General features: G+C 34.6%; 2 protein-coding genes across 3 annotated transcripts in view; both read left to right on the top strand.

The window, feature by feature from the left end:
• Nucleotides 1-3,343, top strand: part of LOC129276799 (intermembrane lipid transfer protein VPS13D-like) — an 83,396-nt gene extending 80,053 nt beyond the window's left edge. The window contains exons 70-72 of one of the 2 annotated variants that reach the window (XM_064109797.1): nt 2,049-2,170; nt 3,098-3,184; nt 3,247-3,343. In XM_064109797.1, the coding sequence (XP_063965867.1) occupies nt 2,049-2,170; nt 3,098-3,184; nt 3,247-3,276 (239 nt within the window). In that variant the 3' untranslated portion in view covers nt 3,277-3,343. Of the gene's footprint in view, nt 1-2,048; nt 2,171-3,097 lie in introns of both variants that reach the window. The other variant, XM_064109798.1, reaches the window with a different exon arrangement.
• A 9,174-nt stretch (nt 3,344-12,517) lies between these two features.
• Nucleotides 12,518-25,860, top strand: part of LOC129276363 (somatostatin receptor type 5-like) — a 36,392-nt gene continuing 23,049 nt past the window's right edge. The window contains exon 1 of the mRNA XM_064109583.1: nt 12,518-13,427. Coding sequence (XP_063965653.1) covers nt 13,157-13,427 — 271 coding nt within the window. The 5' untranslated portion in view covers nt 12,518-13,156. The remainder of the gene's footprint in view (nt 13,428-25,860) is intronic.

Genomic DNA, 25,860 nt, shown 5'->3' with positions numbered 1-25,860 from the left:
CTGTTTCCCCTTGGGGTGGCTTTAATAGACAGGTTGGACTGAATTATCTCTTTTTCCACTTTCTGTTCGGTGAATGCTCGGGTCTTTTCTGCAAGCTAGAAAGCACTTCAGGAATGCATTACCCATCTTTGACTACACTTGAACACTCACAATAGTGTTGGAGTGAATGTGAAAATGCTGAGTGTTATTGCTGTATGCTTATTTGGGTTTTGTTGGTAAAAAAATTCCATTTACATGCACTTGTAGCATTGTTTTTTATCAAATTATTTTTTCCTGGTCTTACCAACTCTACGTCGAGATACATTATGGTTAATACTAGTAATAGCTTGTTCATTAAAAAAGAAAAAATCTAAAATAGTATGTAACAAATACATTTTTTTTGTATATGACATTTCTTTGGAAGCGAAGTGATGAAAATGAAATTCTCTGGTTTTTTTTATCATTCTGTTACTAAGCTGTACAACAATAATTTTTCTTTTTTTTTTTTACATAGAAGTAGCATTTTCATATTATGTTAGGATTGAATATGTTGGTTTTTCTTTTAACAAGACCAGGGGGTGTCTCACAAAGATAAAGTCTGACTAAAAACAATCACACTTTTATGTTAATTCCTATTGTTCAGAACATACTAATGGGTTGCGTCCTACCTTAATAAATAATAATACTCTGTCCATTTATATAGCGCAGTTACTGTGTGCATATTCTCAACTGTGCCTCGATACTTGGTATCATGTTATTACCATGGCCGTAGCTGAGGCGCAAAAGCATTAAAGCGTTAAAGGAATAAATCTTGATCAATGAAATTGTGTATTACATATCATATGCAAGTGAGTGCTTACATACATATGACATTCATGTCAAACTTTCAAAAGTTTTGTGAAACACCCCCTTGAACTCTGTTTTTGGAATTCATTTTTTAGTGCATTTTGAACTATTTCCGTGTTTACAGTTTACACGCTGCACCGGCTTGCTGTACAGATCTATCTGTGAGCCAATGCAGACTCGCCTTTTTTATGCGTGTAAACGTGATTATCTTGCACCAGCTTGCGGTGCAGACACAGAAATTTTGCTCCGCCAAAATAATAGGATCAGACCTGCTAGCCGGTGCAGACACAGCAATTTTTCTCCTTGTAAACACGCACTCAAGTCTGCCCGGGCAAGAAGCGTGTGTTCATGAAGTAAATTTTATCCACTAATTTATGTTTTTGCCCCGCGAGCTGGGACAGCGTGGAAACACGATGCAAGATAACCCGCAAGCCAAAGGCTGCACCGGCTTGTGGATCTGAACGAGTCGGGTCAGCATGTAAACACGTTATATATGATATTATTTTAATGATGAATATTAAAGCAAAGGTACATTAAGGTTACATTTAAGAGTGATAAATGCTATATAATCTATTGCATAACAGGTGGAAGGTGCATGTTTGTACATGCATCATATAGGTAGGGTACTAGTAATTCATCCTTATTGCTTGTTCATGGAAAAATGCATTTTATGCTTGGGTAAAATGTGATGTTTTTAACTCTCTATCTAGCCATATTGTCTTTGTTGGTAGATTCTAATGTGGTATCTAAGCACATCAATGCTAGCAGCAACACTCTGTTATATCAGTTGATTCATTAACATTTGTTCTAATTTATTTTGTTGGTCCTGTTACCACCATTTCCAACTTGTCTTTTTTGTTTTTATATGCACCCCCATGTTCATGTGCCGTAATATACATGTAACATGAATATATTATCATGAATGATTAATCTTTGCATTTGTGTATAGCTTGATAACGTATAAAATCAAATTCAAACAATTTCGCCCACATTCACCTAGCTAATGAACGAAGAATACTCAACAGTAGGATTGCAACAGAACATAAAAAAAAAGCAAGTTTGTGTAAATCAAATGCAAACTGGTTTATTGTCCACAAATGTTTGTCCAGAAACTTAGCCTTCCGAAACATTTAATTGAGCTACAATTACCAGGATGAACAGTGGAAAGATTTCTTTCACTTCCATAACATTTTTTTTCTTTCTTGTCTTTTATGTATATTTAGCTGGAAAGCATTACATAGAGCTAACCAAGGTGGCCAATACAGAGGCTGGTGTGTCAGCTCCTAGTCTAGATCTCAAAGAAAGACCTAAGGTTGGATGTGACAACGAACGCATAGCTAAGAAGGTAAAAGCCCTTTATGTTTCTAATAGCACTTTCAGGCATTATCGCCACATTTGTTCAATTCAATTAAATTCATTTATTTCCATATTCAAATTGTACAATATAAAAACATGATAAAAATACAAACAAGAGTTAATTAAAAATGACAAATTACAAAAACACACCAGTATCAAGAGCTACAAAAAAACAAAGAACAACCAAAGAAGCAGAACATAAGTAACCTGAACATCATGGAGGAATTGCCAAAAAGCCAAAGACGCTTATCGAGGACAATCCCAGAATAAGAGTAAAAGAAACAACTTTTATATCATGAGATACATGTACAGGGAGTGCGAGACAGACAGGCAGAAATTTAAGAGAGGGGGATTGGAAAGAAAAGGGAGAGAGATAGGAAAAAGATGAGAATAGAGAATTGATATGAAAAAAGAAGAGTAACTTATCAAGAAGTAACAGGCAATTGTTACAGATCGTTCATACGTTATACTAGGTGTCCATTGGTGGATCTATCCAGATTGAACACAATTCAGTTTTAGAAGCCATATTATTTTTTCGCAATAGTCAGCCTGTCAAGATGTATGGTATGTCTAAGTATACTTGGCATTTAAGCTGGAGGTCAAGTTCACGAATGAGTTTAATCTGTACCAATCCCAATGTCAAGTAATTTTGTGCCATAAGCTGTAATCACAAGAATGTATTTTTCTATTATTTTATTTTATCATGAATGCCACATACTTAAGAATTAATTCATACTTTTTCAAAATATTTTTCAGACATTGAATTCCATTTTCATGTAGGAAAGGGGTCATTCTAGATGATTTTCAGACTTTTATATCAAATACAACTGGCATCTCTGTTTTATAAAATTCTGCACTGATATGCAGATAAGACAATTAATCCGATCTCTTATTTTTCTCTAATCTATTGTATTAGGTATCTCAACAGATAAACTATGCTAAGAGCTGCTATGAGGAACTCAAGCAACAGGTTGTCATCAAGAGTGATGATGCGTTCCTCAAACTTCATCTACCATCATCTAATGATGATTAGAGTGATTATGGAATGCTGAAAGCTTCCTCAACCTTCATCTACCATCTTCTAATGACGATTAGAGTGATTATGGAATGCTGAAAGCTTCCTGAACCTTCATCTACCATCAGCTAATGATGACTAAAATGATTATGGAATGCTGAAAGCTTCCTCAAACTTCATCTACCATCTTCTAATGACGATTAGAGTGATTTAGGAATGCTGAAAGCTTCCTCAACCATCATCTACCATCAGCTAATGATGACTAGAATTATTATGGAATGCTGAAAGCTTCCTCAAACTTCATCTAGGGCACACATGAGTATTACAGACCCCCATTGACTCACGTGTTAAATCATAGCTCATCAAAAAATCATCAAAAATCAATCCCACGATAGATTTTGCTTTAATTCTCTGACATTAGTCACAATTAACGGTACATTAAGACCTGATATGTTAATCGGGTACTTGCCCAGCTCAATCAAAAGTTAAGTGGCCTGAAATAAGACTAACCATAATTTCGGCCAGTTCATCGCCAGAAAACCCCGAACTGCATTGTGGGTAATAATAATTCAAATGAAATACAAAAATGCAGTCTAGCCTCCCCAAACGCCTTAATTATGAAAAAGTATGAACATAGCATTATCTCTATCGTTTTTCTTTTGATATACAAACATTTGATCTATTTTTACTGAATTATTTTAATCAAAAAAGTCATGTGATCTTTACTTACGCCTGTCCGACATGCTTTGCGCGCGGTTGAATTACTCTCATGTGCCCTATACTGAGGGTCAAACAACGAAAAGTTGAATATTTTGGTCTCAAAAGAAAGAGTGGGTTCTCCTGAAGAGATTGATATATTGCATTCAATACCTAATCTGACTAAACGCGTTAAAAGAAAAGAAAACGTCTCATTACACGCCCCTCATTTTAATGTAAAAATACAGTGTTCCATTCATATAATTTGTGCGCTTCCTATAGGTTATGGTATTGCAGCTACAAGTTCTACTTGTTTGATGTCCATCAATGGGCTAAAATATATATTGTGTGGAGTTAAAACTTCTTGTTAGCATGTTTAATTTTGTTCAAAGTGATTTATTACCTTTTTTATTCGCATAAAAATAAACAAAGTAAATAAAAGAAAATTGATAACAAACAAAGAGTGTAAGCAATTCTTGTGCTCATATCGCCTCTCTTCCTCATTATAACTCACAAGCTGGAGGGGGGGGTGCTATAGATATATACCATCAACCCCGCCCTGCTTACAAGACAGGAGGATGAGGTATGTACCCCGACTCAGCTCCCCCCCCCCCCCCCCCCCCCCCGCTTAGCTTTCAACGAAGTGAATAGTATTCAAGTGCGCAATCTACATCTGACTGAGACAAGTTTATGTATTTTAATGTTTTGTTCATCTTTCTTTCTCGGCGTGCTCTAAACACTAAAAATGGGAATCCTTGATGATAATTAGTAGTTATTTATCATTTTTAAATCCCTACTTATGTCATTTCACACTCTCAAACCAACCAGATCTGATCTCCTGTTGGCAGTAGAAACTCGCATTTCTGCATGATAAATGATAATAAGCATTGAATATGCATTTGAAAGCGTCATTTCATCATAGTAAGCGATAAATGCACTAAATGCCGAGTTATATACCGATCAACTGTTGTCAAACATAACCTATTTCATTGTATAAAACTGTTTAAAACATTCCATCACTGATTTCTAGCAGACGACGCTCGGCCTTAGCAACTACTGTGTAGAAGTGTAGTCGCAGTATAGGGCACACATGAGTATTACAGACCCCCATTGACTCACGTGTTAAATCATAGCTCATCAAAAAATCATCAAAAATCAATCCCACGATAGATTTTGCTTTAATTCTCTGACATTAGTCACAATTAACGGTACATTAAGACCTGATATGTTAATCGGGTACTTGCCCAGCTCAATCAAAAGTTAAGTGGCCTGAAATAAGACTAACCATAATTTCGGCCAGTTCATCGCCAGAAAACCCCGAACTGCATTGTGGGTAATAATAATTCAAATGAAATACAAAAATGCAGTCTAGCCTCCCCAAACGCCTTAATTATGAAAAAGTATGAACATAGCATTATCTCTATCGTTTTTCTTTTGATATACAAACATTTGATCTATTTTTACTGAATTATTTTAATCAAAAAAGTCATGTGATCTTTACTTACGCCTGTCCGACATGCTTTGCGCGCGGTTGAATTACTCTCATGTGCCCTCTACCATCAGCTAATGACTAGAATGATTATGGAATGCTGAAAGTTTGCTGGGAAAATGTAAAGACATTTTTGGCCATCACTGGTCAAGTTAGATCGCCTGTTCCAACCAAACATATTGATGATGATGTCATATATGTATCAATGTACTGAAGAATTATTATGTTGTAATGACGAGTGCAATCAATGTTGAGAGAGGTGCAAGTTGGTGATGATGTTAATCTGACTCAGAGTGGAATCAGAGCAAAGACCATAGTCAAACCTGATGAATAGACAAGGCAGGGGACTTTGTTAATTCACCGCCCAGATTAAAACCACTTTGTAAGGAAAGCATCTCTGTAATAAAGCTACGGTAATTTTGGCTTCAATTATCAATGTAACCAAGAGTTAAATACAGTAGCATAATAAGGAATAGTGTTGTGTGAATTTCCATGTACTTGCAAATAACTTTCACTACCTTCCTCCTTTTAGATAGCCTATGTTCAAATGTGGTCCCAGCTCAGAACCAAAATTAGCTGGCCAAAATAAATTATCAATGCAGATTTTAAGCTTTGGAATGATATACAATGTTGATGAAATAAAATTTACTATTTCAAATATAGAAGAATTTTATAACAGAATGAGGAACAAAGAGATTTAAGGTTTATAGTTTGATTGATCACTGAGCATGAATTATGCATATTGTGTAGTACCGCTTGAGACCATCAGCCAAAAAGGATATAAAAAACAATGGTACATGTACATTCATTGTGATTACCATTTCAAACAATCATAATTCTAGACTTCATGATTAGTTAAAGGGGAAGTTCACCCTGACAAAAACATTATTGTGAAAATAGCAGAAAAAATAATAGAAAATAATGCCAAAGGTTTGAGAAAAAAAAAAGTTATTAGAATTTTGTTATTTGATTTGTAATATCATATACGAGCAGGATTTTCCACAAACTTTCACCAATATTTTTGTATTATTTTTCTGCTATTTTCGCAACAAACTTATCTTCAGGGTGAATTTCCCCTTTAATGGTGATTGCAGTTTTTTATCTGTGAAGGAAGGTTATGTCAACATGCTTCCTTTATTTCTGTAAGATCATTTGTAGATTATGTACTCCATATTTATTAAATCTTGTGGAGCTTTGATTCTCAGTGGTGTACACCAGGGCCAACATGTGGTTAACGGCTGGGTGGAGAGGGGCTATTTTTCATTGATGCCTTGCAAAGGGGCTAGTGGTGACTGCAGGAGGGATTTGAATCCCAAACCTGTCAATAGCAGGATTTAGGATCAAGATTTGATAATGAAAGACTACACATCAGCAGTGTGTGATCATAAAGACAGTAAAAAAACCATTTAAATGTTAAAATATAAATTGTGTGTAACTATATGAACTGTGTGCATATTGAATTCAGTTTGTTGCTTCCTACATATTTTTTGCTGTTTTCACAAAGTTTCCCTTTCGATGCCAACATCCAGTCCCATTTGCTTACGCATGCTGTTGGACATTTTCTAATGTGCTATTTACAGTGCTTTGGTAAAAATTAAATCATTGCAATTGTGAACATTTTTGGTGAATTATAAAAATTCAAATCTGAATTTGATGCTTTTATTGAGGAAAAGCAAGTAGAATATTGTGAACATGTGGGAATTAATGAAAACGCATGACTATACAGAAGTGGGCCAATCTGTGAAACCAATTGAGAGATATATAAAACTTGCTTGGCAGTGTATTAGCATGATATCTATTATTACCCAGTACAGAGTTGTTCATGGTCCGTATATGAAGTATGTATTTAGCATGAAGTTTGCTTGAATATTCATGTATAATAATAAGTTCAAGTCATGTATATCTGAACTTAAAATGTTATTTTTTAGAAAAACTGAATTTATTTTTGTATAAATCAAGGGTTGTGTATGTATGTATGTTTTCATGATTTATGGAACTCAAATTTTTCATTTTTTCAGGTCATGTACTCCAAAGCTTATTTTGCAAACCTATGCTGATAATTCAATCAAGGCATGAGTCATGAAGATTTGATGTAAAGTCCTGCTCGTTCAAGTATTTTATGCTTGTTTAAGTTATATGAAGTTATTCAATTTGAAGATATCTAATTTACATTTAGTAATCTTTAATGAAATTCTGGTTCCATTTACACACAATTTTTAGTAATTCAGAAAACATTTTATCCCTTGGCTTTCACTATATGAAAATATGACTTAGTTGCATTTCTATGTGTTTTTATGAGGGTACTCATTTAGGGATTAAAAGAGATTAAAAGTTGAAACAATTATGATGATTAGAATTTGGAAGAAGGTGAAAAAAAAATCAGATTTACGCCTTTTGGGGATGTACCTAGAAAAAGAAATAGGAATCTTCTTTTTCTCTCTTTTTTTTTATTTTGTAGTTGTTGACTGATTTCATTATTAAAAGTTGAACCAATTATCATGATTTTCAAAAGGTAGAGAAAGGTGAAAAATCAGATGTACACCTGAGGAGGATTTTTTGTTTTAATCAGTTGTCTTTGTTTTATTTGTTCAACATTATAAATCAAGCTCTTGGTATTTAGTTCAGTGTATTGGCTGAAAGGAGGAATGAGATGAAAAGAAATTTGTTTGGAGATCTTAAAGGATTTATTAAAAACTATATAATTTGTTAAAATATGTGATTAAAGCATAATAAGATCCTTTAACCTGTATATCACTGGGTAGGTCAGTTTCGTATCTCATATTGTTTTATATTTTATTGCATTATTATATTTGTTCAATTAGAACTTAAATTTTTCTTTATCAGGTTTTCTGCTCTACAGGATAATATTCCTTTGAGTGTGATGATGACATTGTTTCCTTTGAATTAAATACAGCTTGAAAGAATTTGAATCATTTTAAATGAATGAGTTTGGCAATGTTGTACCCAGGAGTTCCCTGGTTGTACAGTTCAGTCAAGTTTTCAAGTGCAATTTTTGAGAAACTTTTTTTTTGCAAGCTTCTTCCCTATGCTAATTGTTTGCATTCTAGAGCAAGTATTTGTATAATTTTACAAAGCCAAAATTGTGTTTCTTTTTTCATAATTTTACATCAGAGCTATATAATTTATGATATTTGTAACTCATTGTATATGACATTCTTTGTTATTTTTAGTGTAAAAGTTGTCAATTTAGCCGCCAATTACATATACTCTATAGATGTTGTGTTGCAGAAAATGTGTAGATGATATTGATATGTTCAATTATTTTCACAATATGTATTTTCACAATATGTTAAAGTAGAGGGTTTTATTTTTAATTGCTCATTAAATCATATGAATTGACATGAGTTGTGCGACTGTCCATCACATCATCATGAATAATGCAAACTTGATTATATAAGTGTCTTAGCCTTATGGTTGAATTCATTTTGCGTAGTGGGCAGCATTTTACATTTATTTTCAGTTTTGATTGTTTGAACCTTGGAATGAACCTTCAAGACATTTTGCTGCAATGTTATGCTCTTTTCAGTATTGTAGATGGAGTAAGAGAGAGAATATCAGTTTACTATGCCAACTGTCCTGATGTACTTAGGACTGTCCTGATTTTCAACTTTCAAAATGGACAAAAATCAGGGCGATTTCTAAATTTCATGTGAGAAAAAGCAATGTGGAAAAATACGCCGTAGACTCATTCATGACCCAATCCTCTAAACTTCTCAAATAGCCCAGTCTTTTCAGGGTTGAAGTTGCTAAAACCCTGGCAGGGCCATAGTCGGCCCCTGGACCCCTGGTTTTGCATTTCTAATTGTTGGCAGGTATGCTTTATGTTCTATAAATTTTAAACGAGTGAGATTTAAACCTCAATGAGTATATTGAATTACATGTAATCCATGAATTCACATTCTTTTCTCATCTGTGCATTAATAAACATTTACTTTTATTGTGGGGAAGGTGAAAGCATTTGCATAGAGTTTGAAATTCCTTCGTTATTTAGGACTTACATCATGGCAAAAAAAGGCTCATTGCAAATGAATATGATTTTTTTTAAAGATTCCCTTCTTTCAAGCACATTAACATCAATCTCTGTGTGACATATTCCACAGAGCTAAACTTTATCTGGCAAGATTAGAATGGATTATGTGCACACAAATGCTGAAAATAATCCTTGTCTCTATATGGTATGATCATATGTCCAAATTTACAGAAAAAATTATGGTACAAGTCCAAGACTTTATAATAAGTTTTGTTTGAATTTAAGTCGACTTGAATCAAATATTCAGCTTTTAAAGATTCAAGGTTTCAAGTTCATGTGAACTTACTATTTTTTGTACTTTTCCCTCAGTTTCTGTAAATTTATATATGAATCCTGAATTCATATTTTGTAGGTAAGATGGTTAATATTGTCACATATATTGTGCTCTATCATGTTATCTGATTCATATCTGAATTGTGTGGTGTATGCAGTTGATCCATTGTATCATCCTCATTACAATGCAAATATTTGATTATACTCTAGCTATCAGCATTATATTACTCTTTATAACTTGATATTGTTGTTTAACTCATTTTTTTTTTCATGTTGAATTTTAACACTGCTACACAAATGTATGGTATGGAAGGTTTCTTTTATTCTTCTTACAAATTAAGAATTGTTGGAACCAGAGGAACAAGAAATTATTTTTGTGTAAAGAAATGGATACTCTGAATGGAATTATATCCTATTTGTCTTGTCATTTATGCAGGTGTCTTAATGTTGCTGATATGTTAAATAAGAATTTGTGTACTTTAAGTAACCTGTCAATATTATCATTTTATATGTTTTAATGTTTTAGGTAATTGATATTGAACTTCAAATGATTTATTTGTATAATAATTAAATATGTACATAATGTATGATAGTAATTAATTAAAGACTTATGCGTTATTGATCATTATAGTAGTTGCGGTCCTTCTCTTCTCTTCTCTTCTTGTGTTGGTTTAGTTGGGATATTCATGTAGGAAAAAAAACAAATCAAATTTTAGAAACATTGCTTGATTCGAAAATAACGGAGCACTAGATTGATTTATAGTCACTTGAAATCAGATTGAGTCCACGATTTTATGAAGCAGTTTTTTTTTCTTTATTAGGAGGAAAAGTGTTTTTTTTTTTCATTTCAAGTGATATGTAATAAAATATTGAAAGGGTGAATGTTTAATATTATGGGCTCCTTCATTTGGACCTTACATATTTTGTGCATATAGTATCATTTGGTGAAATAAAGCAAGACTTAAAGATGGATAATACTTGTTCTGTCTTCCAATTTGAAGTTTATACACAGATTCGCCTATTTGATTTTCTCTTTTTATTCAAATCAACTTGTTTTATGACGATTCTTGACCCTGATTTAAGGAAATACCAAGCGATATCTATATTTATTTCCATTCATAAATCCCTAAGTCTTTGATGGATTTTATTACAACATCAATATTTTTTTCTCAATTTTCTGTATTTTACCAAAATCAACTTATCATGGTGAAGTTCCCCTTAAAGACAAGCGCATAAAACAAGTCTACCACAGGAAAGTTATAAAAACAAAACAAAAATGATTTTATGAAAAAGTATTGCAATATTTCAATAATTGCCACTAAAAGCGCGAACCCTGGAGAATATTTCTGAAAAAAATATTTTTCAAGATGCATTTTGGTTTATGTAATATTTGTTGTGTTGTTTTTCCAATTGCTGCACAAGGTGTTGTGTTAAGTTTGTAATGACGTATTTTCCCCCCTTGTACTTCACGAATAAATTTTTTTAACAGAAAGGTAAAATCAGAATGATCGTTCAACCGACAATAAATCTGCGAGAAAAATTGGAAATGTGGGATTCATTTAATTTTTTTTTTGGGGGGAAACGGGTCCATCGAAGCGACAAATGTTCCACGATGTTGACGATTATTGATATCATGGGCGGAAATCTGTCCCCTAAGGTAGGGGGACCAGAGGAAAATATTTGACAAGCAAGCAAAAAAAAAAAGGTTTTCACACAAAGTGTAAGGTCATTTTAACCCAAACAAAACTTAAAATTTGACAAGCAAAAAAAAAAGGTTTTCACCCAAAATGTAAGGTAATTTAGTCCAAAATAATGTATTATTTCGATTGTGAATAATGTATTTTTCTCCATCATAAAAGACCAAAAAGAGTAGGGGGAAATTTGATATTGTGTCCCCCTACTATTTTTAGTAGGGGGACGCGACCCCCTGTCCCTCCTGGGATTTCCGCCCATGATTGATAAGATCCACTTGATAAAGGACAGAACATGTATTATTCTAAATTCGATTCACTTGCTTATATATTATTTCTGGCATTTTTAATGAGTTATCCGAGCGAGAGTCTTTTGGCTGTATAATGCTTCCATGATTCATTGCGAAAACATAAAAAAAAACCTAATTAAAACCTCGTCGCTGTAGTTACGGTAACATATCCTTCCTCTTGAAAAGCATTGTTAGATTTATTGTTATTCTCTCCCCTTTTCCATTTTATTTCTTTGAAAGTACCAGTTGCTGATGATCTTCAGTTTGTTCGAAGTCCTGATGTGAGGGTGTGTGTGTTTATGTGGGTGTTTGCGTTTGGGTGTGAGGGTGTGGGGTAAATGCGTGTTTTGATGTGAGGGTGTGTGTGTATGTTTATGAAGGTGTTCGCGTGTGGGGGTAATGCGTGCATTGGTGTGTGAGGGTCGTGTCTCGTGTGTGTTTATGAAGGTGTTCGCATGTGGGGGTAAATGCGTGTGATTGTGTGTGAGGGTGTTTGTGTTTTTATGAATGTGTGCGTTTGTGGGTGCATGTGGGGTGTTAGAGGATGGGTATACATGAGTGTACTTGAATATGAGGGCGTTTATGATGTTGTGTTGCGCGCCGGTATGCGTGTGCTGTACGTCGTCTTTGGATGAGTCCAAAGTATAATTGTGTTTGCTAATGCACATATTATGGAATGTTGTAAATTCAAACAAATTTTATGGATAATTTTATAGAAACATCTGCTATACATCATCGCACACAAAGTGCAACGCTGATATATTCGCATTCAACGGTATCGTCATGGGGAATAAATCACCAATCAAAAAGCGTGTAAGCACGTGACATCAGGGTTGTGTCATGCATGATCTCGTCTGGAGCTAAAAGCTCGATTTAAAACTCTTCCATCGAGCTTGCCAAGCTAATGAACTTCATTTTCCTCCCTAGATATTACACTACCTTGAAAACGAAATAAGGTGAATAACTTTTAATACCAACCATGCAATATGACAACGACCATTGACGTTGAATTAGACGGATCTTGTGATCTGAGCCCGAATATATTACTTCACTGTAGTGGCGGCATTGTTGAGAAGTGCTAGCGCAACGAATACTTCTCTTCACACCTGTATTTTGTTTACATTCTACAAGTCAAGACCTTTTCACATTATTCACATGTGAAATAGGCTGCGTTTATTTTCATCCACTGATCCATGTGTTCAAAATTAATGATGACATGTTCTTGTTGAGGCCCGTCCAGTTTGCTATCAGTGGATTACTTAACGGAAAACCGATTAATCCAATAAAGGAAAACCATTGACAGCACCTCTTCTCACAAAAGTTACTGAAAACCTATTTATTAAGGGTACTCATCCAGTGCAGACAATGAAGACAGGTTTGTCTCGTAAGTAAAATCATGACATAAGATTTCGTACATTTATATCCAGCCAAATTAGATCTGTGATCTCGTGACACATTAATTGCCCAAACATGACAGACTTTAACGGTATGCTCGACAGAATGGACGCCTTGGAACTCCAGATCAACAATTCAACTTTCGAGGTTGATTACATGGATTGGAATGGTACGACCTCGGCGACGACCACGGAGACTAAGGTGGTCGACATCGAATTCGAGTTACCGCTACTGATTTGCATTTGTGTGTGTGGATTATTAGGCAACACACTTGTATGTTTCGTCTACGGCAGGCGCAAGTTTCGACGATCAAACGCCGGGTTGTACATCCTTAACCTTGCTGCAAGTAAGTCACATGTATGAAGGTATATTCCTTTTTTCAGTAAATGATTCAACGTCATTAAAACCCCATTAACACTTTATTAATCATATTTCACACACATAATTAATATTTTAAAAAATGTGTTATTCAGTTAGGTTGACAGTATACTGCTAAATTTCATGGTTTCAGATCTTTAAACTTCTTCCTTTTTTTATTTTATGGTATCCACGCGTCCCGTTTAACATTATTCATCTTTTGTGTACGCTTCACTAACACTGGGGTTTTTGTAATTAATATATTGTTTTGACAGAGTTATAAGCAAATTGTAAAATCAAGTTTTCGGGCTGAATAGTTTTTATATCAATGCATTTAAGGGATTTCATCACGCTGAATAATAGGGAGTTTTGCTTTGTTTTCTAATTCCCTCGTGATTTCTTTTTGTAAAGGTTGAATATGGGCCTGTTTGTCAGGTATAACTCCGCATTGAAATAGTACATCGTCGGGAGAAACAGATCAATTAGGGCTACTTTACCTTCATTTTCATGGCAATAGACTTTCACTCTCAGACCCCGTTGCCGTTTTAATGACATCCAAAGCTGTTTCAAACTTTTCATTTTCATGGCGTCAAATCGTCGTATGTAAGCCATAATAAAATAGAATGGAATTATTTGAAAACAACATCAAACAAGCAGCTCGAAGGCTGAAAATGTTTACGAACGAATATCAGTAGAAACCATAATCATGAATCAACTTTATTAACCCCACCTCAAAATATATTTGTTTAAATAAAACCATACGACATTGGTAACATGCAAGTTATATAACTAGCAATATGTGAATGCATTTTATGGTTCTTCGGTTTTCCACTTGTATGTTTGAAATACGGAAAACAAAATAAAAAATAGGTTTTTTTTCAAGTAATAAGGGATATTTCAACAAAAAGTGTTGGTCACCCGGTTTTTTTTTTGTAACATTTATTGAATTCATTAAGTTCAAAGCATACAATTTATATTATGCACAATGTGAATTGTTGAAATAATAAATTATAAATCATGGGACAAATAATATAGATAGTTATTGTACACAACCATTAATACCAAGAATTCACAAAAGGCACGTTTTTACAAAATAATTATCCATAATGAACAGAAAATTGGTACCATTAAAAATCATTTTCACAGCACAACCCTCAATAACATTGAATGACACTAAATGAAAAGCAATGGTATAAAAGGGATCTAGTCAGGACCCCGCCGAGTGCCCCCATCCCTTCCAATTGTAAATAACGACTATCCTTCTTTTGGCACTAACATTTGACATGGTTCTTGGAATCAGAATTGCTGGTAGTTTTTTAAAAGAAAAAACAACACATTCGTTGATATTGCGGGAGAAGGAATACAATTAAAAAAAACGAAACATAGCAATTTTCTACGTCAGCTGACAAACAGAAAACCTTGTTAGCACGTGCATTGGTGCACGTTAGTAAACCCCACCAGAAAATGAACATATAAAAAGTGATCAAATTCTGCTATGATATTTCACTGTGAATTCAGGCGATGAAATACTATCAAGTTTGTTTCTATGGATTCGCCGAACACAGTGTCTCTACATTCAACAGGAGTGCATTTTGTGGAGGTGTTCACTAACTTTTGAGTAAAGAAATTTATCATGTTTATGCATCCTCGGCCCTTACATTTAACCCCCAAAAAACGTTGTAGACAACGCATGGATCTTAACAATATGCCTTCCGATAACTATCGATGCGTGATTCAAAGTCACGAACATTATTCGATTAAGTGGTTATATCACTTCATTTTTTTCTTCAATTTTTTCTTTAATTATTTCAATCAATTAATCATAAAAATACAGGTATATACAAATTAGATAAAACATGGGATTGGGAGCCCCTGGAAGTTTTTATTTACAAAACTTGTAGGTAGGGCACCACTATGATACAATTAAATAAAAATAGGGCATATATAAAGAGTATTCAACAAATAACATTGAAATACAATTAAAAAAAGAAACATCGGGCTAATATAGGGGAAATATATGTCTCACAGCGGTCCGACCACTTGACCGAAGGTCCGCGAGACCGAGGGCCCGCGAGACCGACTTTTTTCCCCTTCATCGGTTGCCGCGGTCGAGTGGTTTAAGACGCCTCGTTGTAGCGGCGTAACAGGTGCCTGTTATTGGGGGGGGGGGCCAAATAATTCCCGGTAACTAAATTTAGAATCAGTGGCGTTGCTAGGATTTCATTTTAGGGGGCGGTGGTGAGCACGCGAATCGTGCGAAACACGTAGGAGAAATTGAAAGTAAAAAGTCAGAGCTGTGAGAAAAGTACAAAGGAAAAGAACTTGGAAGAATATCCAATTTATTTGAATGTGCTCTGTGTCTATCAGTGTGTGGGATGAGTGTGTGCGTTTCTATTCAAAATATGGTTAGGACATTTTTATAAAAAAATCGTGAAATTTGCAACAGCCCACTTCGGATGGGGCGCCACTGTATTTGGGTTCATTAGTCTAATTCTTGTAACATTTTTTTGGTTTCACCTCGGTTGTGTAGATTTCTTCAGAGACTATGCATGATTTCGTTAGACGATGAATTGAGAGAGGGGATGGGGTGTCCGATTTCGTAGTATTATGAAAAGCATTTTTGCAAACTATTCCCGGTCTAATGATACTCCGGCAGAAGCTGAAATGTTATCTAAAAAATTGATATTAAAAAGGATTCTATTAATGAATAGTTGAATGAATGAATGAATAAATAAAAAAAAATGAACAATAATATTCATTAATTGATTACACCCTCGTAGCAAAAAAAGAAACGAACAAACGCCAACCCCCCCCCCCCCCCAATAAAAAAGGGGAACGTGAGCAAGAAAATAAAAAGGTATAAGAGAACGTAAGACGAGCGAGAGAGGACAAGGAATAATTAAAGGGATCGTCACAGCTTCTCCCTCCATGCATGATCCCCCCGGAACGCGCCTCCCTGCTCACTATATATTGCCACCTTAACTGAAATCCTAGTTATGCCACTAATTCTAGACGGAATTACTGGGAAATATTTGGCTCTGCCCCCCCCCCCCCCTGATAACAGGCACCTGTTACGCCGCTGCAACGAGGCGCCTTAAACCACTCGACCGCGGCAACCGATGAAGGGAAAAAAGTCGGTCTTGCGGGCCTTCGGTGTCGCGGGCCTTCGGTCCCGCGGACCTTCGGTCTCGCGGGCTGTCACTGTTTCACAAGTTTCACAAAACATACTTAGATGCTTTATGTTTTGTGAAACAATATCCATGAATTTAAATGGCGTAGTAAACGGGTAAAATGAAGCAATAAACTATTAAAACCTATGCTGGAATAAGTGTGAAACTGTAGAAATGTTTGACACAGGCCTTTTGAATTTCATCATGGTCAAATAACAATGAGCCTATTGTGTAAGTCAATACAAGATTAACAAATAAATTTCAAATTTAATGGGAAAGAACAAGGTCGCACTTGAAAACTTTATGTGAACATGTTCTTACTCTATCGAAGGAGGAATTATTTATATGATCTGGGAAGCGCTACATAAAAGGAACTGTCTGATCTCCGATCCGAAAAATAATTTTTCCGACAATCACCATAGTAACAGTCAAACACATGTGGCTTTAAGCCAATTAAAATCAATTATTGATGTCAAATCTGACAATAATTATATGAATTCGTCATTATAACGAATACTACTGTATTCAGTAGTTGATGAAATGCTCCCACAAGTATGTTTTGCGAGAAAATATATCACCACAAGTCACATGCGACGTCACGACGCTCAAATGCTGACGTTTCATTGTTCAGCTATTATCAAACCGACATGAGGTTAGTGTAGACTTCACCTCACAGTAAAAACGCTGTTTAAGATTTTATACAACGCTGTTCACTATATGAACCTTACAGTATTTTTTTAACCGTTTAAACAATCATGTTTAATTTATTGAAAATTAGATATTGAAAAATTAAAATTTGTTGCTTAAGATTTAAACACTTGTTTAAACTGTTTAAACAATTACTGTAAGGTTCATATATTAAACAGCGTTGTATAGGCCTAATATATTTTTTACTGTGCAGCTTCGAACATAAAAACATACTGGTATATTATCATCTGTGGAAAAAGTCTGATACCTTGCTACCAGGATTCTAGCGATATTATTACGTAACGTCTGCGTACTTTTTTTTATCACGACGTTCCATCATTCTGAATAAGCTATATGCCAAATAAAGATGAATTTTATGACCCTCAATTGATCTAGTTGTTTGTATAAAATTTAATTTGCATTGCTATGCATGTACCTGAATTGGGAATTCAAACCAAAAGGAATGCTTAGTTAATTGAATGAGGCGAAGAATCAGAAAATGCAGCAGAAGTAAAAGCAGGTTGAAATGTAAAAATTCGAACAAAGTTGGACGAACATTTAACAGTTCAACATAAATTAGAAGCCGATGACATCACACAGACAATTTTTTTTTATATCATTACATGAAATTAAGAATATTTCAATTTTCATAATTTTGATAGTGAAATTTGTTTGAATTGAATCTCTATTGAGTAACAAAATGATGGATTTTACATGACAGTGACTTCATAATTTATTTACGTAATAAAAAAAAAGAATAAATCAGGTGACAAGAGAAATAGTAATGAACTAACCGTTTCGTTTGCATACTACAGATGACCTTGTATTTAAGCGAAACCTCATACTAGTAACTTTCTTATTTTAACTGTGTGGTGATGATTTTACACAACAGTTCGTAATGTCAATGGTATGATCAACGTGACAGTAGTCAAACTGGACCATAAGCTGCTAATGTGGTTGTATGTGTGCTAACATTTATTTCTTTTTAATTGTACATCACATTGGGGAGATGAACATGGATTTCTGGTTCTTATGAAAGCATAACAAAAGTCAATAAGAATACAGAAGCAACTAGACTTACAGTTTAAAACCATAAATTAATTAGCATCAGCCTCGTGTTGAACATTAAACAACCAGAATCTTCAGTAAATATAAACGTAAATCCCAAGACATTCCTCGTCTAATCAAGCGAAACTCAACGATCGATGTTTGATGGAGCTGTCTTATGGTATCCTTGAGCTTACAATTTCAAATATATGTAGATCAATTTTGGAAATTATGAATTAGATTTAAGGGTAGTGGGCAATTGCTTGTCGAAACAGAATGCAATTTCAAAAGATATAATCTTAAACGCTCCCAAAACATCGAAGTCCTCCAATAAAAATATGAACAAAGATGATAATCATGATAATATTAAAAATATAATTATATGAAATTCTAAATAAAGAATATATAAAAATTGACTAAATTATAGCATATAAAATACGAATAAGGAATAGGGATATATAAAGTTAACTATTAAATATGAATCAATACAAAATAAAATCAGGATGATACAAATAATTGCAATAAGAATAAGATTACAACCTAACTGCATAGATACATGAATAGATACATTTAAAATGTCATCATTAATGAGTGGAAATGATAAATACATGAATAATACATTTAAGAAAGAAATGAATAAAAAGACTAGTAAAATAATTTAAAATATGTATCAAGTATAACTTGACACATCCGGTACTGATTTAACATGCTGAATTGAATTAGTATTTTTTTAATTAACAAAACGAGAATTACTGACCGGAAATAAAGGTCATACGGGGATTTCATTTCCAATTATATAGACAGCTGTCATGATGAATAAATTAACTTGAGTTTTTTAATTCATAAAATCTGTACATCTTAGATTTGGTAATTTCAAACCTTGCCCTCTGAATGTTAAACATTGTCATTTTAATACCAATATTTTGTTATGTAGAGAGGAAATGCGATTTTGTTTATAAATCTTGTTTTCGTTGGATTATCCTCAACCTGGAAGTTGAATTACAGCCATTTGTAATTCATGCATCTTTTAAATTCTCCATTAAAACGTGTAAGTTTCGTCAATTCCTAACCCTAACCCTAGGAATTTGGTGATTAAATTTCTTCTTTTGATGTCCTCATTTAGCTCATCTAAAAACGTTCATATTTGGAAAAATCCTTGTTATAAACCACAGGCTGATTTATTCGTGTGATAACCTGCTTTTATCTTTTGTGATAGGAATAATCTGCTTTGCAGTAGCTGTAAAATAATTGCCGTAATCATAATCATGTACTTGCAAACTAGTTTTCATGCTTTTCTATTTAATGAATGACTCTAACCGGATTGTGTTAGCTGATAAGATGTATATAAGATGTACAATGTATACCCCATCAATAATGTATTTCAATGTGGGCAGGTATATAAGAATAAAGGCCCACAAGGAACTAGAGTTCTAACCCCTACATACATGTACCCAGAGGTTGTTCGCACTATTTCAAAGGGTAAAGCTACCAATAAGCATGTTCACGGTTGTAAACTGCGCACGAGCAGAAAAAGGTCATTGGAGACAACCATTAAGGTGGCTTTCAAATTCACTGACATAGGCATTTGTGATTTGATAATTATTCATGTATTCCTTTCAAAATATTTATCACATCCAAGCTAAAGAGTAATAAATAGAGCTCTCATACCAATTTTTTAGGAATAATCATCGATAATAAATTATCCTGGAACAATCATGTAAATAATATATGTAATACTCTGTCTAGAAATGTTGGAGTTCTCTATAGATTGCAATTCTTGCCACAAAACGTCCTGCTTATGTTATTTCATGCACTCATTTCTTCTCATATTAAATATTGTAGCATTGTCTGGGGCTTTACATCTAAAAAAAATATAGAACGGATTTATAAATTGCAGAAACGTGCCTGGAATTCGTATTATAACACATTCCGCATATCTTGCCCATAGTCTACCTTTATTTAAAAAAATGCAGGTTCTACCTATAAATGAACTAATATCATTAGATACAGCTATTTTTATGTTTAATTTATCTAATAATTGTCTTCCAAAAATTTATAACTACATATTTACTCTGAACTGTTCTATTCATAGTCATAATACCAGGAATGCTAAAAATATTCACCTTCCTCTTAACCGCACATCAATAGCACAAAAGTCAATTTTCTTTAATGGTCTAATGCTTTGGAACAATCTCCCATTTTGTTTTTAAAATAGTAAGACTGAAAAACAATTTAAACATCTGTATAAAAGACACCTCCTATTTACTTTACCAGATTGATTCAGAATTCACATACCGAATGGTTCCTTTCTATCTTCTTTCCCTCCTTTATTTTGTATTATACACTGTTGTCATTTATGTTATTTTATCTTTGTTTACTTGTACTGTAAGGGGTCATTTTTAACAAGCCATCTTTTGTGCTTTTCATGATCCCCCACTATACCTATATGTATTGAACATTGTATTGATTTGTATATATTGTTGCTTTTTAAAGTGGAAATAAATTGAAATTGAAAATTGAATAATCACTGGTATTTGACAGTAGCCTAAACAATAGTCAAATGTGCCAAAGGCAGACAATAAAACAGATTTCCAAACTTTATCCCTGATGTACTATTCTAGTCACCTGGTCTATACAATGCCTTTTGTTCTTAGAATTTGAATACTTTACCGGTAAAGCTTACGCAACATCTACATTTGAAAATGATAGTGCTTATCCTAATGAAAAATCACAAAGGTCATTTGAGAAAAGTTGATCATGAGCTAACCGTGAACTGGCTTATTGTTCTACACCATTTAATCCACTTTTCCCCCATTTGATCTCACCCCCCACATAACTGGTGTACAAACGGTTGGCCTTTGGACGATGGCCTTCAGAAGTTCTACCACCAAGAAAAAAAAAAACGGAAAAGGAAAGTAAAAATAGTGATAAATAATGTTGATGTCTAAATATATTATCTAAATCCATAAAAATGAGTGTTTAGTATTACCATGTAAATTCCATACATTGCCCCCTAATTTCTTGGGCTCATAACGCTACTGGCTTACATCGTTTAATCCTCATAACTTCGTCTGCAACCATTATTTTCATGTTTTTACATTACCAATACCATATGGATTATTCAGCTCACCCCGACCCCTATAATTTCCACTTAGTGTCTACCCATTTCGTCCAATATCTACACAGTAAAAACGCTGTTTAAGATTTTTATATACAACGCTGTTTACTGTATGAACCTTACAGTATTTGTTTAACCGTTAAAACAATAATGTTAAATTTATTGACAATTAGATATTGAAAATTAAACTTTATTGTATAAGATTTAAACAGTTGTTTAAACTGTTTAAACAATTACTGTAAGGTTCATATAGTAAACAGCGTTGTTTAATTTTTTTTACTGTGTACATGGCCTTCTGTTATGATACACTTCATCATCTTTTAATTGTGGATTGGGCGGACCACAGAGGGGTGGGGGCGATTTTTCAATATACCTGAAAATCAGCCAATGATGCAATTAAAAAAAAAACCTGAAAACAAAGCCCCCCCCCGATCTTTGGGTCAACTTCACCCCCTACCCCATCAAAATATTCTGCCGCCCATGTAATAAACTGTTCTTAAAGCCAAACGACAATTTTTAATTGTGGATTGGGCGGACCACAGAGGGGTGGGGGGCGATTTGTCAATATACCTGAAAATCAGCCAATGATGCAATTAAAAAAAAACCCTGAAAACAAAGCCCCCCCCCCCCGATCTTTGGGTCAACTTCACCCCCTACCCCATCAAAATATTCTGCCGCCCAAGTAATAAACTGTTCTTAAAGCCAAACGACAATTTTTAATTGTGGATTGGGCGGACCACAGAGGGGTGGGGGGCGATTTGTCAATATACCTGAAAATCAGCCAATGATGCAATTAAATAAAAACCCTGAAAACAAAGCCCAACCCCCGATCTTTGGGTCAACTTCACCCCCTACCCCATCAAAATATTCTGCCGCCCAAGTAATAAACTGTTCTTAAAGCCATACGACAATTTTTAATTGTGGATTGGGCGGACCACAGAGGGGTAGGGGGCGATTTTTCAATATACCTGATAATCAGCCAATGATGCAATTAAAAAAAACCCCTGAAAACAAAGCCCCCCCCCCCGATCTTTGGGTCAACTTCACCCCCTACCACATCAAAATATTCTGCCGCCCATGTAATAAACTATTCTTAAAGCCAAACGACAATTTTTAATTGTGGATTGGGCGGACCACAGAGGGGTAGGGGGCGATTTTTCAATATACCTGATAATCAGCCAATGATGCAATTAAAAAAAAAACCTGAAAACAAAGCCCCCCCCCCCCCGATCTTTGGGTCAACTTCACCCCCTACCACATCAAAATATTCTGCCGCCCATGTAATAAACTATTCTTAAAGCCAAACGACAATTTTTAATTGTGGATTGGGCGGACCACAGAGGGGTAGGGGGCGATTTTTTCAATATACCTGAAAATCAGCCAATGATGCAATTAAAAAAAAAACTGAAAACAAAGCCCCCCCCCCCCGATCTTTGGGTCAACTTCACCCCCTACCCCATCAAAATATTCTGCCGCCCATGTAATAAACTAAACTTAAAGCCAAACGACAATTTTTAATTGTGGATTGGGCGGACCACAGAGGGGTGGGGGGCGATTTTTCAATATACCTGAAAATCAGCCAATGATGCAATTAAAAAAAAAAAAACCTGAAACCCCCCCCCCCGATCTTTGGGTCAACTTCACCCCCTACCCCATCAAAATATTCTGCCGCCCATGTAATAAACTATATGTGACTGGTTCATGCCATTATAAATCGATGGATTTGTTTGTATTCACATTGCTTTCCTTTAGACTTAAACATTTATTCTTGTAACTACATTTCGATACATTGAAATACGGAAATCAGTATACAAACAACCACACAAGTAAGTTAACGTCGATACGCATGCAGAGGACGCTGCTGATTTATTTACTCAGTTGAAAATCAATTTGAATTCTGTTACCACATGATTACTGTAATATCCTCCAATATGGCTAAAAAATGCACATTCGGAAGCCTTGATATTAATTTTGAAAAGGTAATCCCAGTTGATGCAATTCCATTAGCGCCTCAGTTTATTACATGTTTGTCTAAATGATGCAATCAGTTAATATATCCGGAGGAGCTTCGGGAAGGTGTTATTGTGATACGTTATTATGTCTTAAGCTGGGTAGAAAATCCCAACTTTCAGTACTAATCTCACGAGAAAGGGTAACGAGAGAGTACGAATCAGGTTTATATCTGGGAAATGTTAAATGTAAAAAACATTTTCATACATATTTCTTTTCAGTCACTACTGTGTTAAAGAAAACCCATAAAAATCATTGGAAAATTATTGGAAATTCTAAATTCATAGAATCATTCTTTGAAACCTCGAAATCCGCCCTGAAATTCCGGGAAAGTGAAGAACATCTCAAGAAATAAAATTTGTTGAGGGTACAGACTGCAAAATGTTTCCATGGCCAATGTATTTACGATTGCCTATATTTTTGTGTTTTTAAAACTCTGCGCCCGCCCCACCCCGATTAAACTAAACATAATAAATGAATTAATAAAAATAATCGACTATTTCTGATAAAAAGTCCTATTAAGTATCTACAAATGGTTACGTCAGTGTTATATTAACTCTTAACATGCTACTGTCTTCAAATGTCAGCAAACAAACTGCAATTCATCTGGGACATTTAGAGTTAATCAAAGGGTGACAAATAACACTAGTATTTCATCGTTTTTCTGACAGGTGTCATTAAGAATGACACCAAAATGCTTTGACCTGTAAAGCAAACAGGATCACTTTTCTATATTATCTGTACATCATTTTGCTCTCTTATTGCTTCTTCGGTAACTTGACATTTTTATTGCGCGTTCGGATCGAGCTCTATTTCACCTTGGGATTTACGTGTTATGTATAAATATTGTTATTATACCATCTGATGGGGGTGTGTTTTTACAATGATTTAAGTTTGAATAAAAATCGTTCTTAAATTCCCTTTTGCGTGTGGTACAAAACGCATCACTGCATCGGTTGAGACGCGCACTACTGTATTTATCAGCGAGGTTACGCGTTAGATAATTATAAATATGTGCGCACTGGCGATTAAAACCACACTTTTGAAACAAGCACCTGGTGGGTGTTTCATAAAGCTGTTCGTAAGTTAAGAGCGACTTTAAGAACGACTGGTGATCCTTTCTTGCGGTAAGTGGTATATTGAATCGGCGGTGGTTTAGCGCGTAAGAAAGGACCACCAGTCGTTCTTTAAGTCGCTCTTAACTTACGAACAGCTTTACGAAACGGCCGCCCGTTATAGTATCAGGGGGTTGTTTCACAAAGATTTAAAATGCCGACGAGTACATAATATGCAACGCGCGATACGCATTAGTGCGCGTCCTCATATGACACGATCTGACCAATGCGGTCAGGCTTCTCATACGGTACGCAACTCGGTATATAGGTGCGACTCTAAGGGGGTGTTGCAAGAAAATATTTGCGATTAATTGCAAATATTCTGTTGCAATTTTACAATTGATAGATCAATGTTAGCTGTAGCAAATCAGATTAAACTTCTTGTTTCAAGGAGCAGATTAGCAATCAATCACTAATTTGCAATTAACTGCAAGACATACTTTTTATGATTGATTTAGGAAACAAAAATAGACTTGCAATTGATCGCAAGTTTCTTGCAACACCCCATAAGTCATACTTAAATCTTTGTGAAACACCCCCCTGATTGCAAAAAAAAAACTGCCTCCTTTCTTTCAGAAAGAGGCACAGGGAAGGCGGAGCGAAGATGTAGACTCCGAAAAGATAAAACTGTACCAACTATTCCCATTATCATTGTTTCCCTAAGAGTATATTTTATGTTGTTGTTTTAAAGTACGCATTTTAGACGATGTTTTATTTAACACTCATGCATGTTCAGTCTTCATCCGATATTGCTAACATTTGTTCATTTAGCTCATGTGACAAAAATCACAGAAATAATTTGATTTTACTTTTTAGCAATTATGTGGAAAGGGTTTTTATAAAAAATATAAAATGGAAAGACTTCGTAAAATCTAACTTTACTGTACGCCATTGATACCAAACTCCTTATCCATCCCACCCCCTTTCCCCCTTCATCTATGACAAAAATCACAGAAATAATTTGATTGTACTTTTTAGCAATTATGTGGAAAGGGTTTTTATAAAAAAATATAAAATGGAAAGACTTCGTAAAATCTAACTTTACTGTACGCCATTGATACCAAACTCCTTATCCATCCCACCCCCTTTCCCCCTTCATCTATGACAAAAATCACAGAAATAATTTAATTTTTACTTTTTAGCAATTATGTGGAAAGGGTTTTTATAAAAAATATAAAATGGAAAGACTTCGTAAAATCTAACTTTACTGTACGCCATTGATACCAAACTCCTTATCCATCCCACCCCTTTCCCCCTTCATCTATGACAAAAATC

Source organism: Lytechinus pictus, chromosome 14 (genome assembly GCF_037042905.1).
Source record: "Lytechinus pictus isolate F3 Inbred chromosome 14, Lp3.0, whole genome shotgun sequence".
Taxonomy (NCBI): Eukaryota; Metazoa; Echinodermata; class Echinoidea; order Temnopleuroida; family Toxopneustidae; genus Lytechinus; species Lytechinus pictus.
This window is presented reverse-complemented; position numbering and strand designations above follow the sequence as displayed.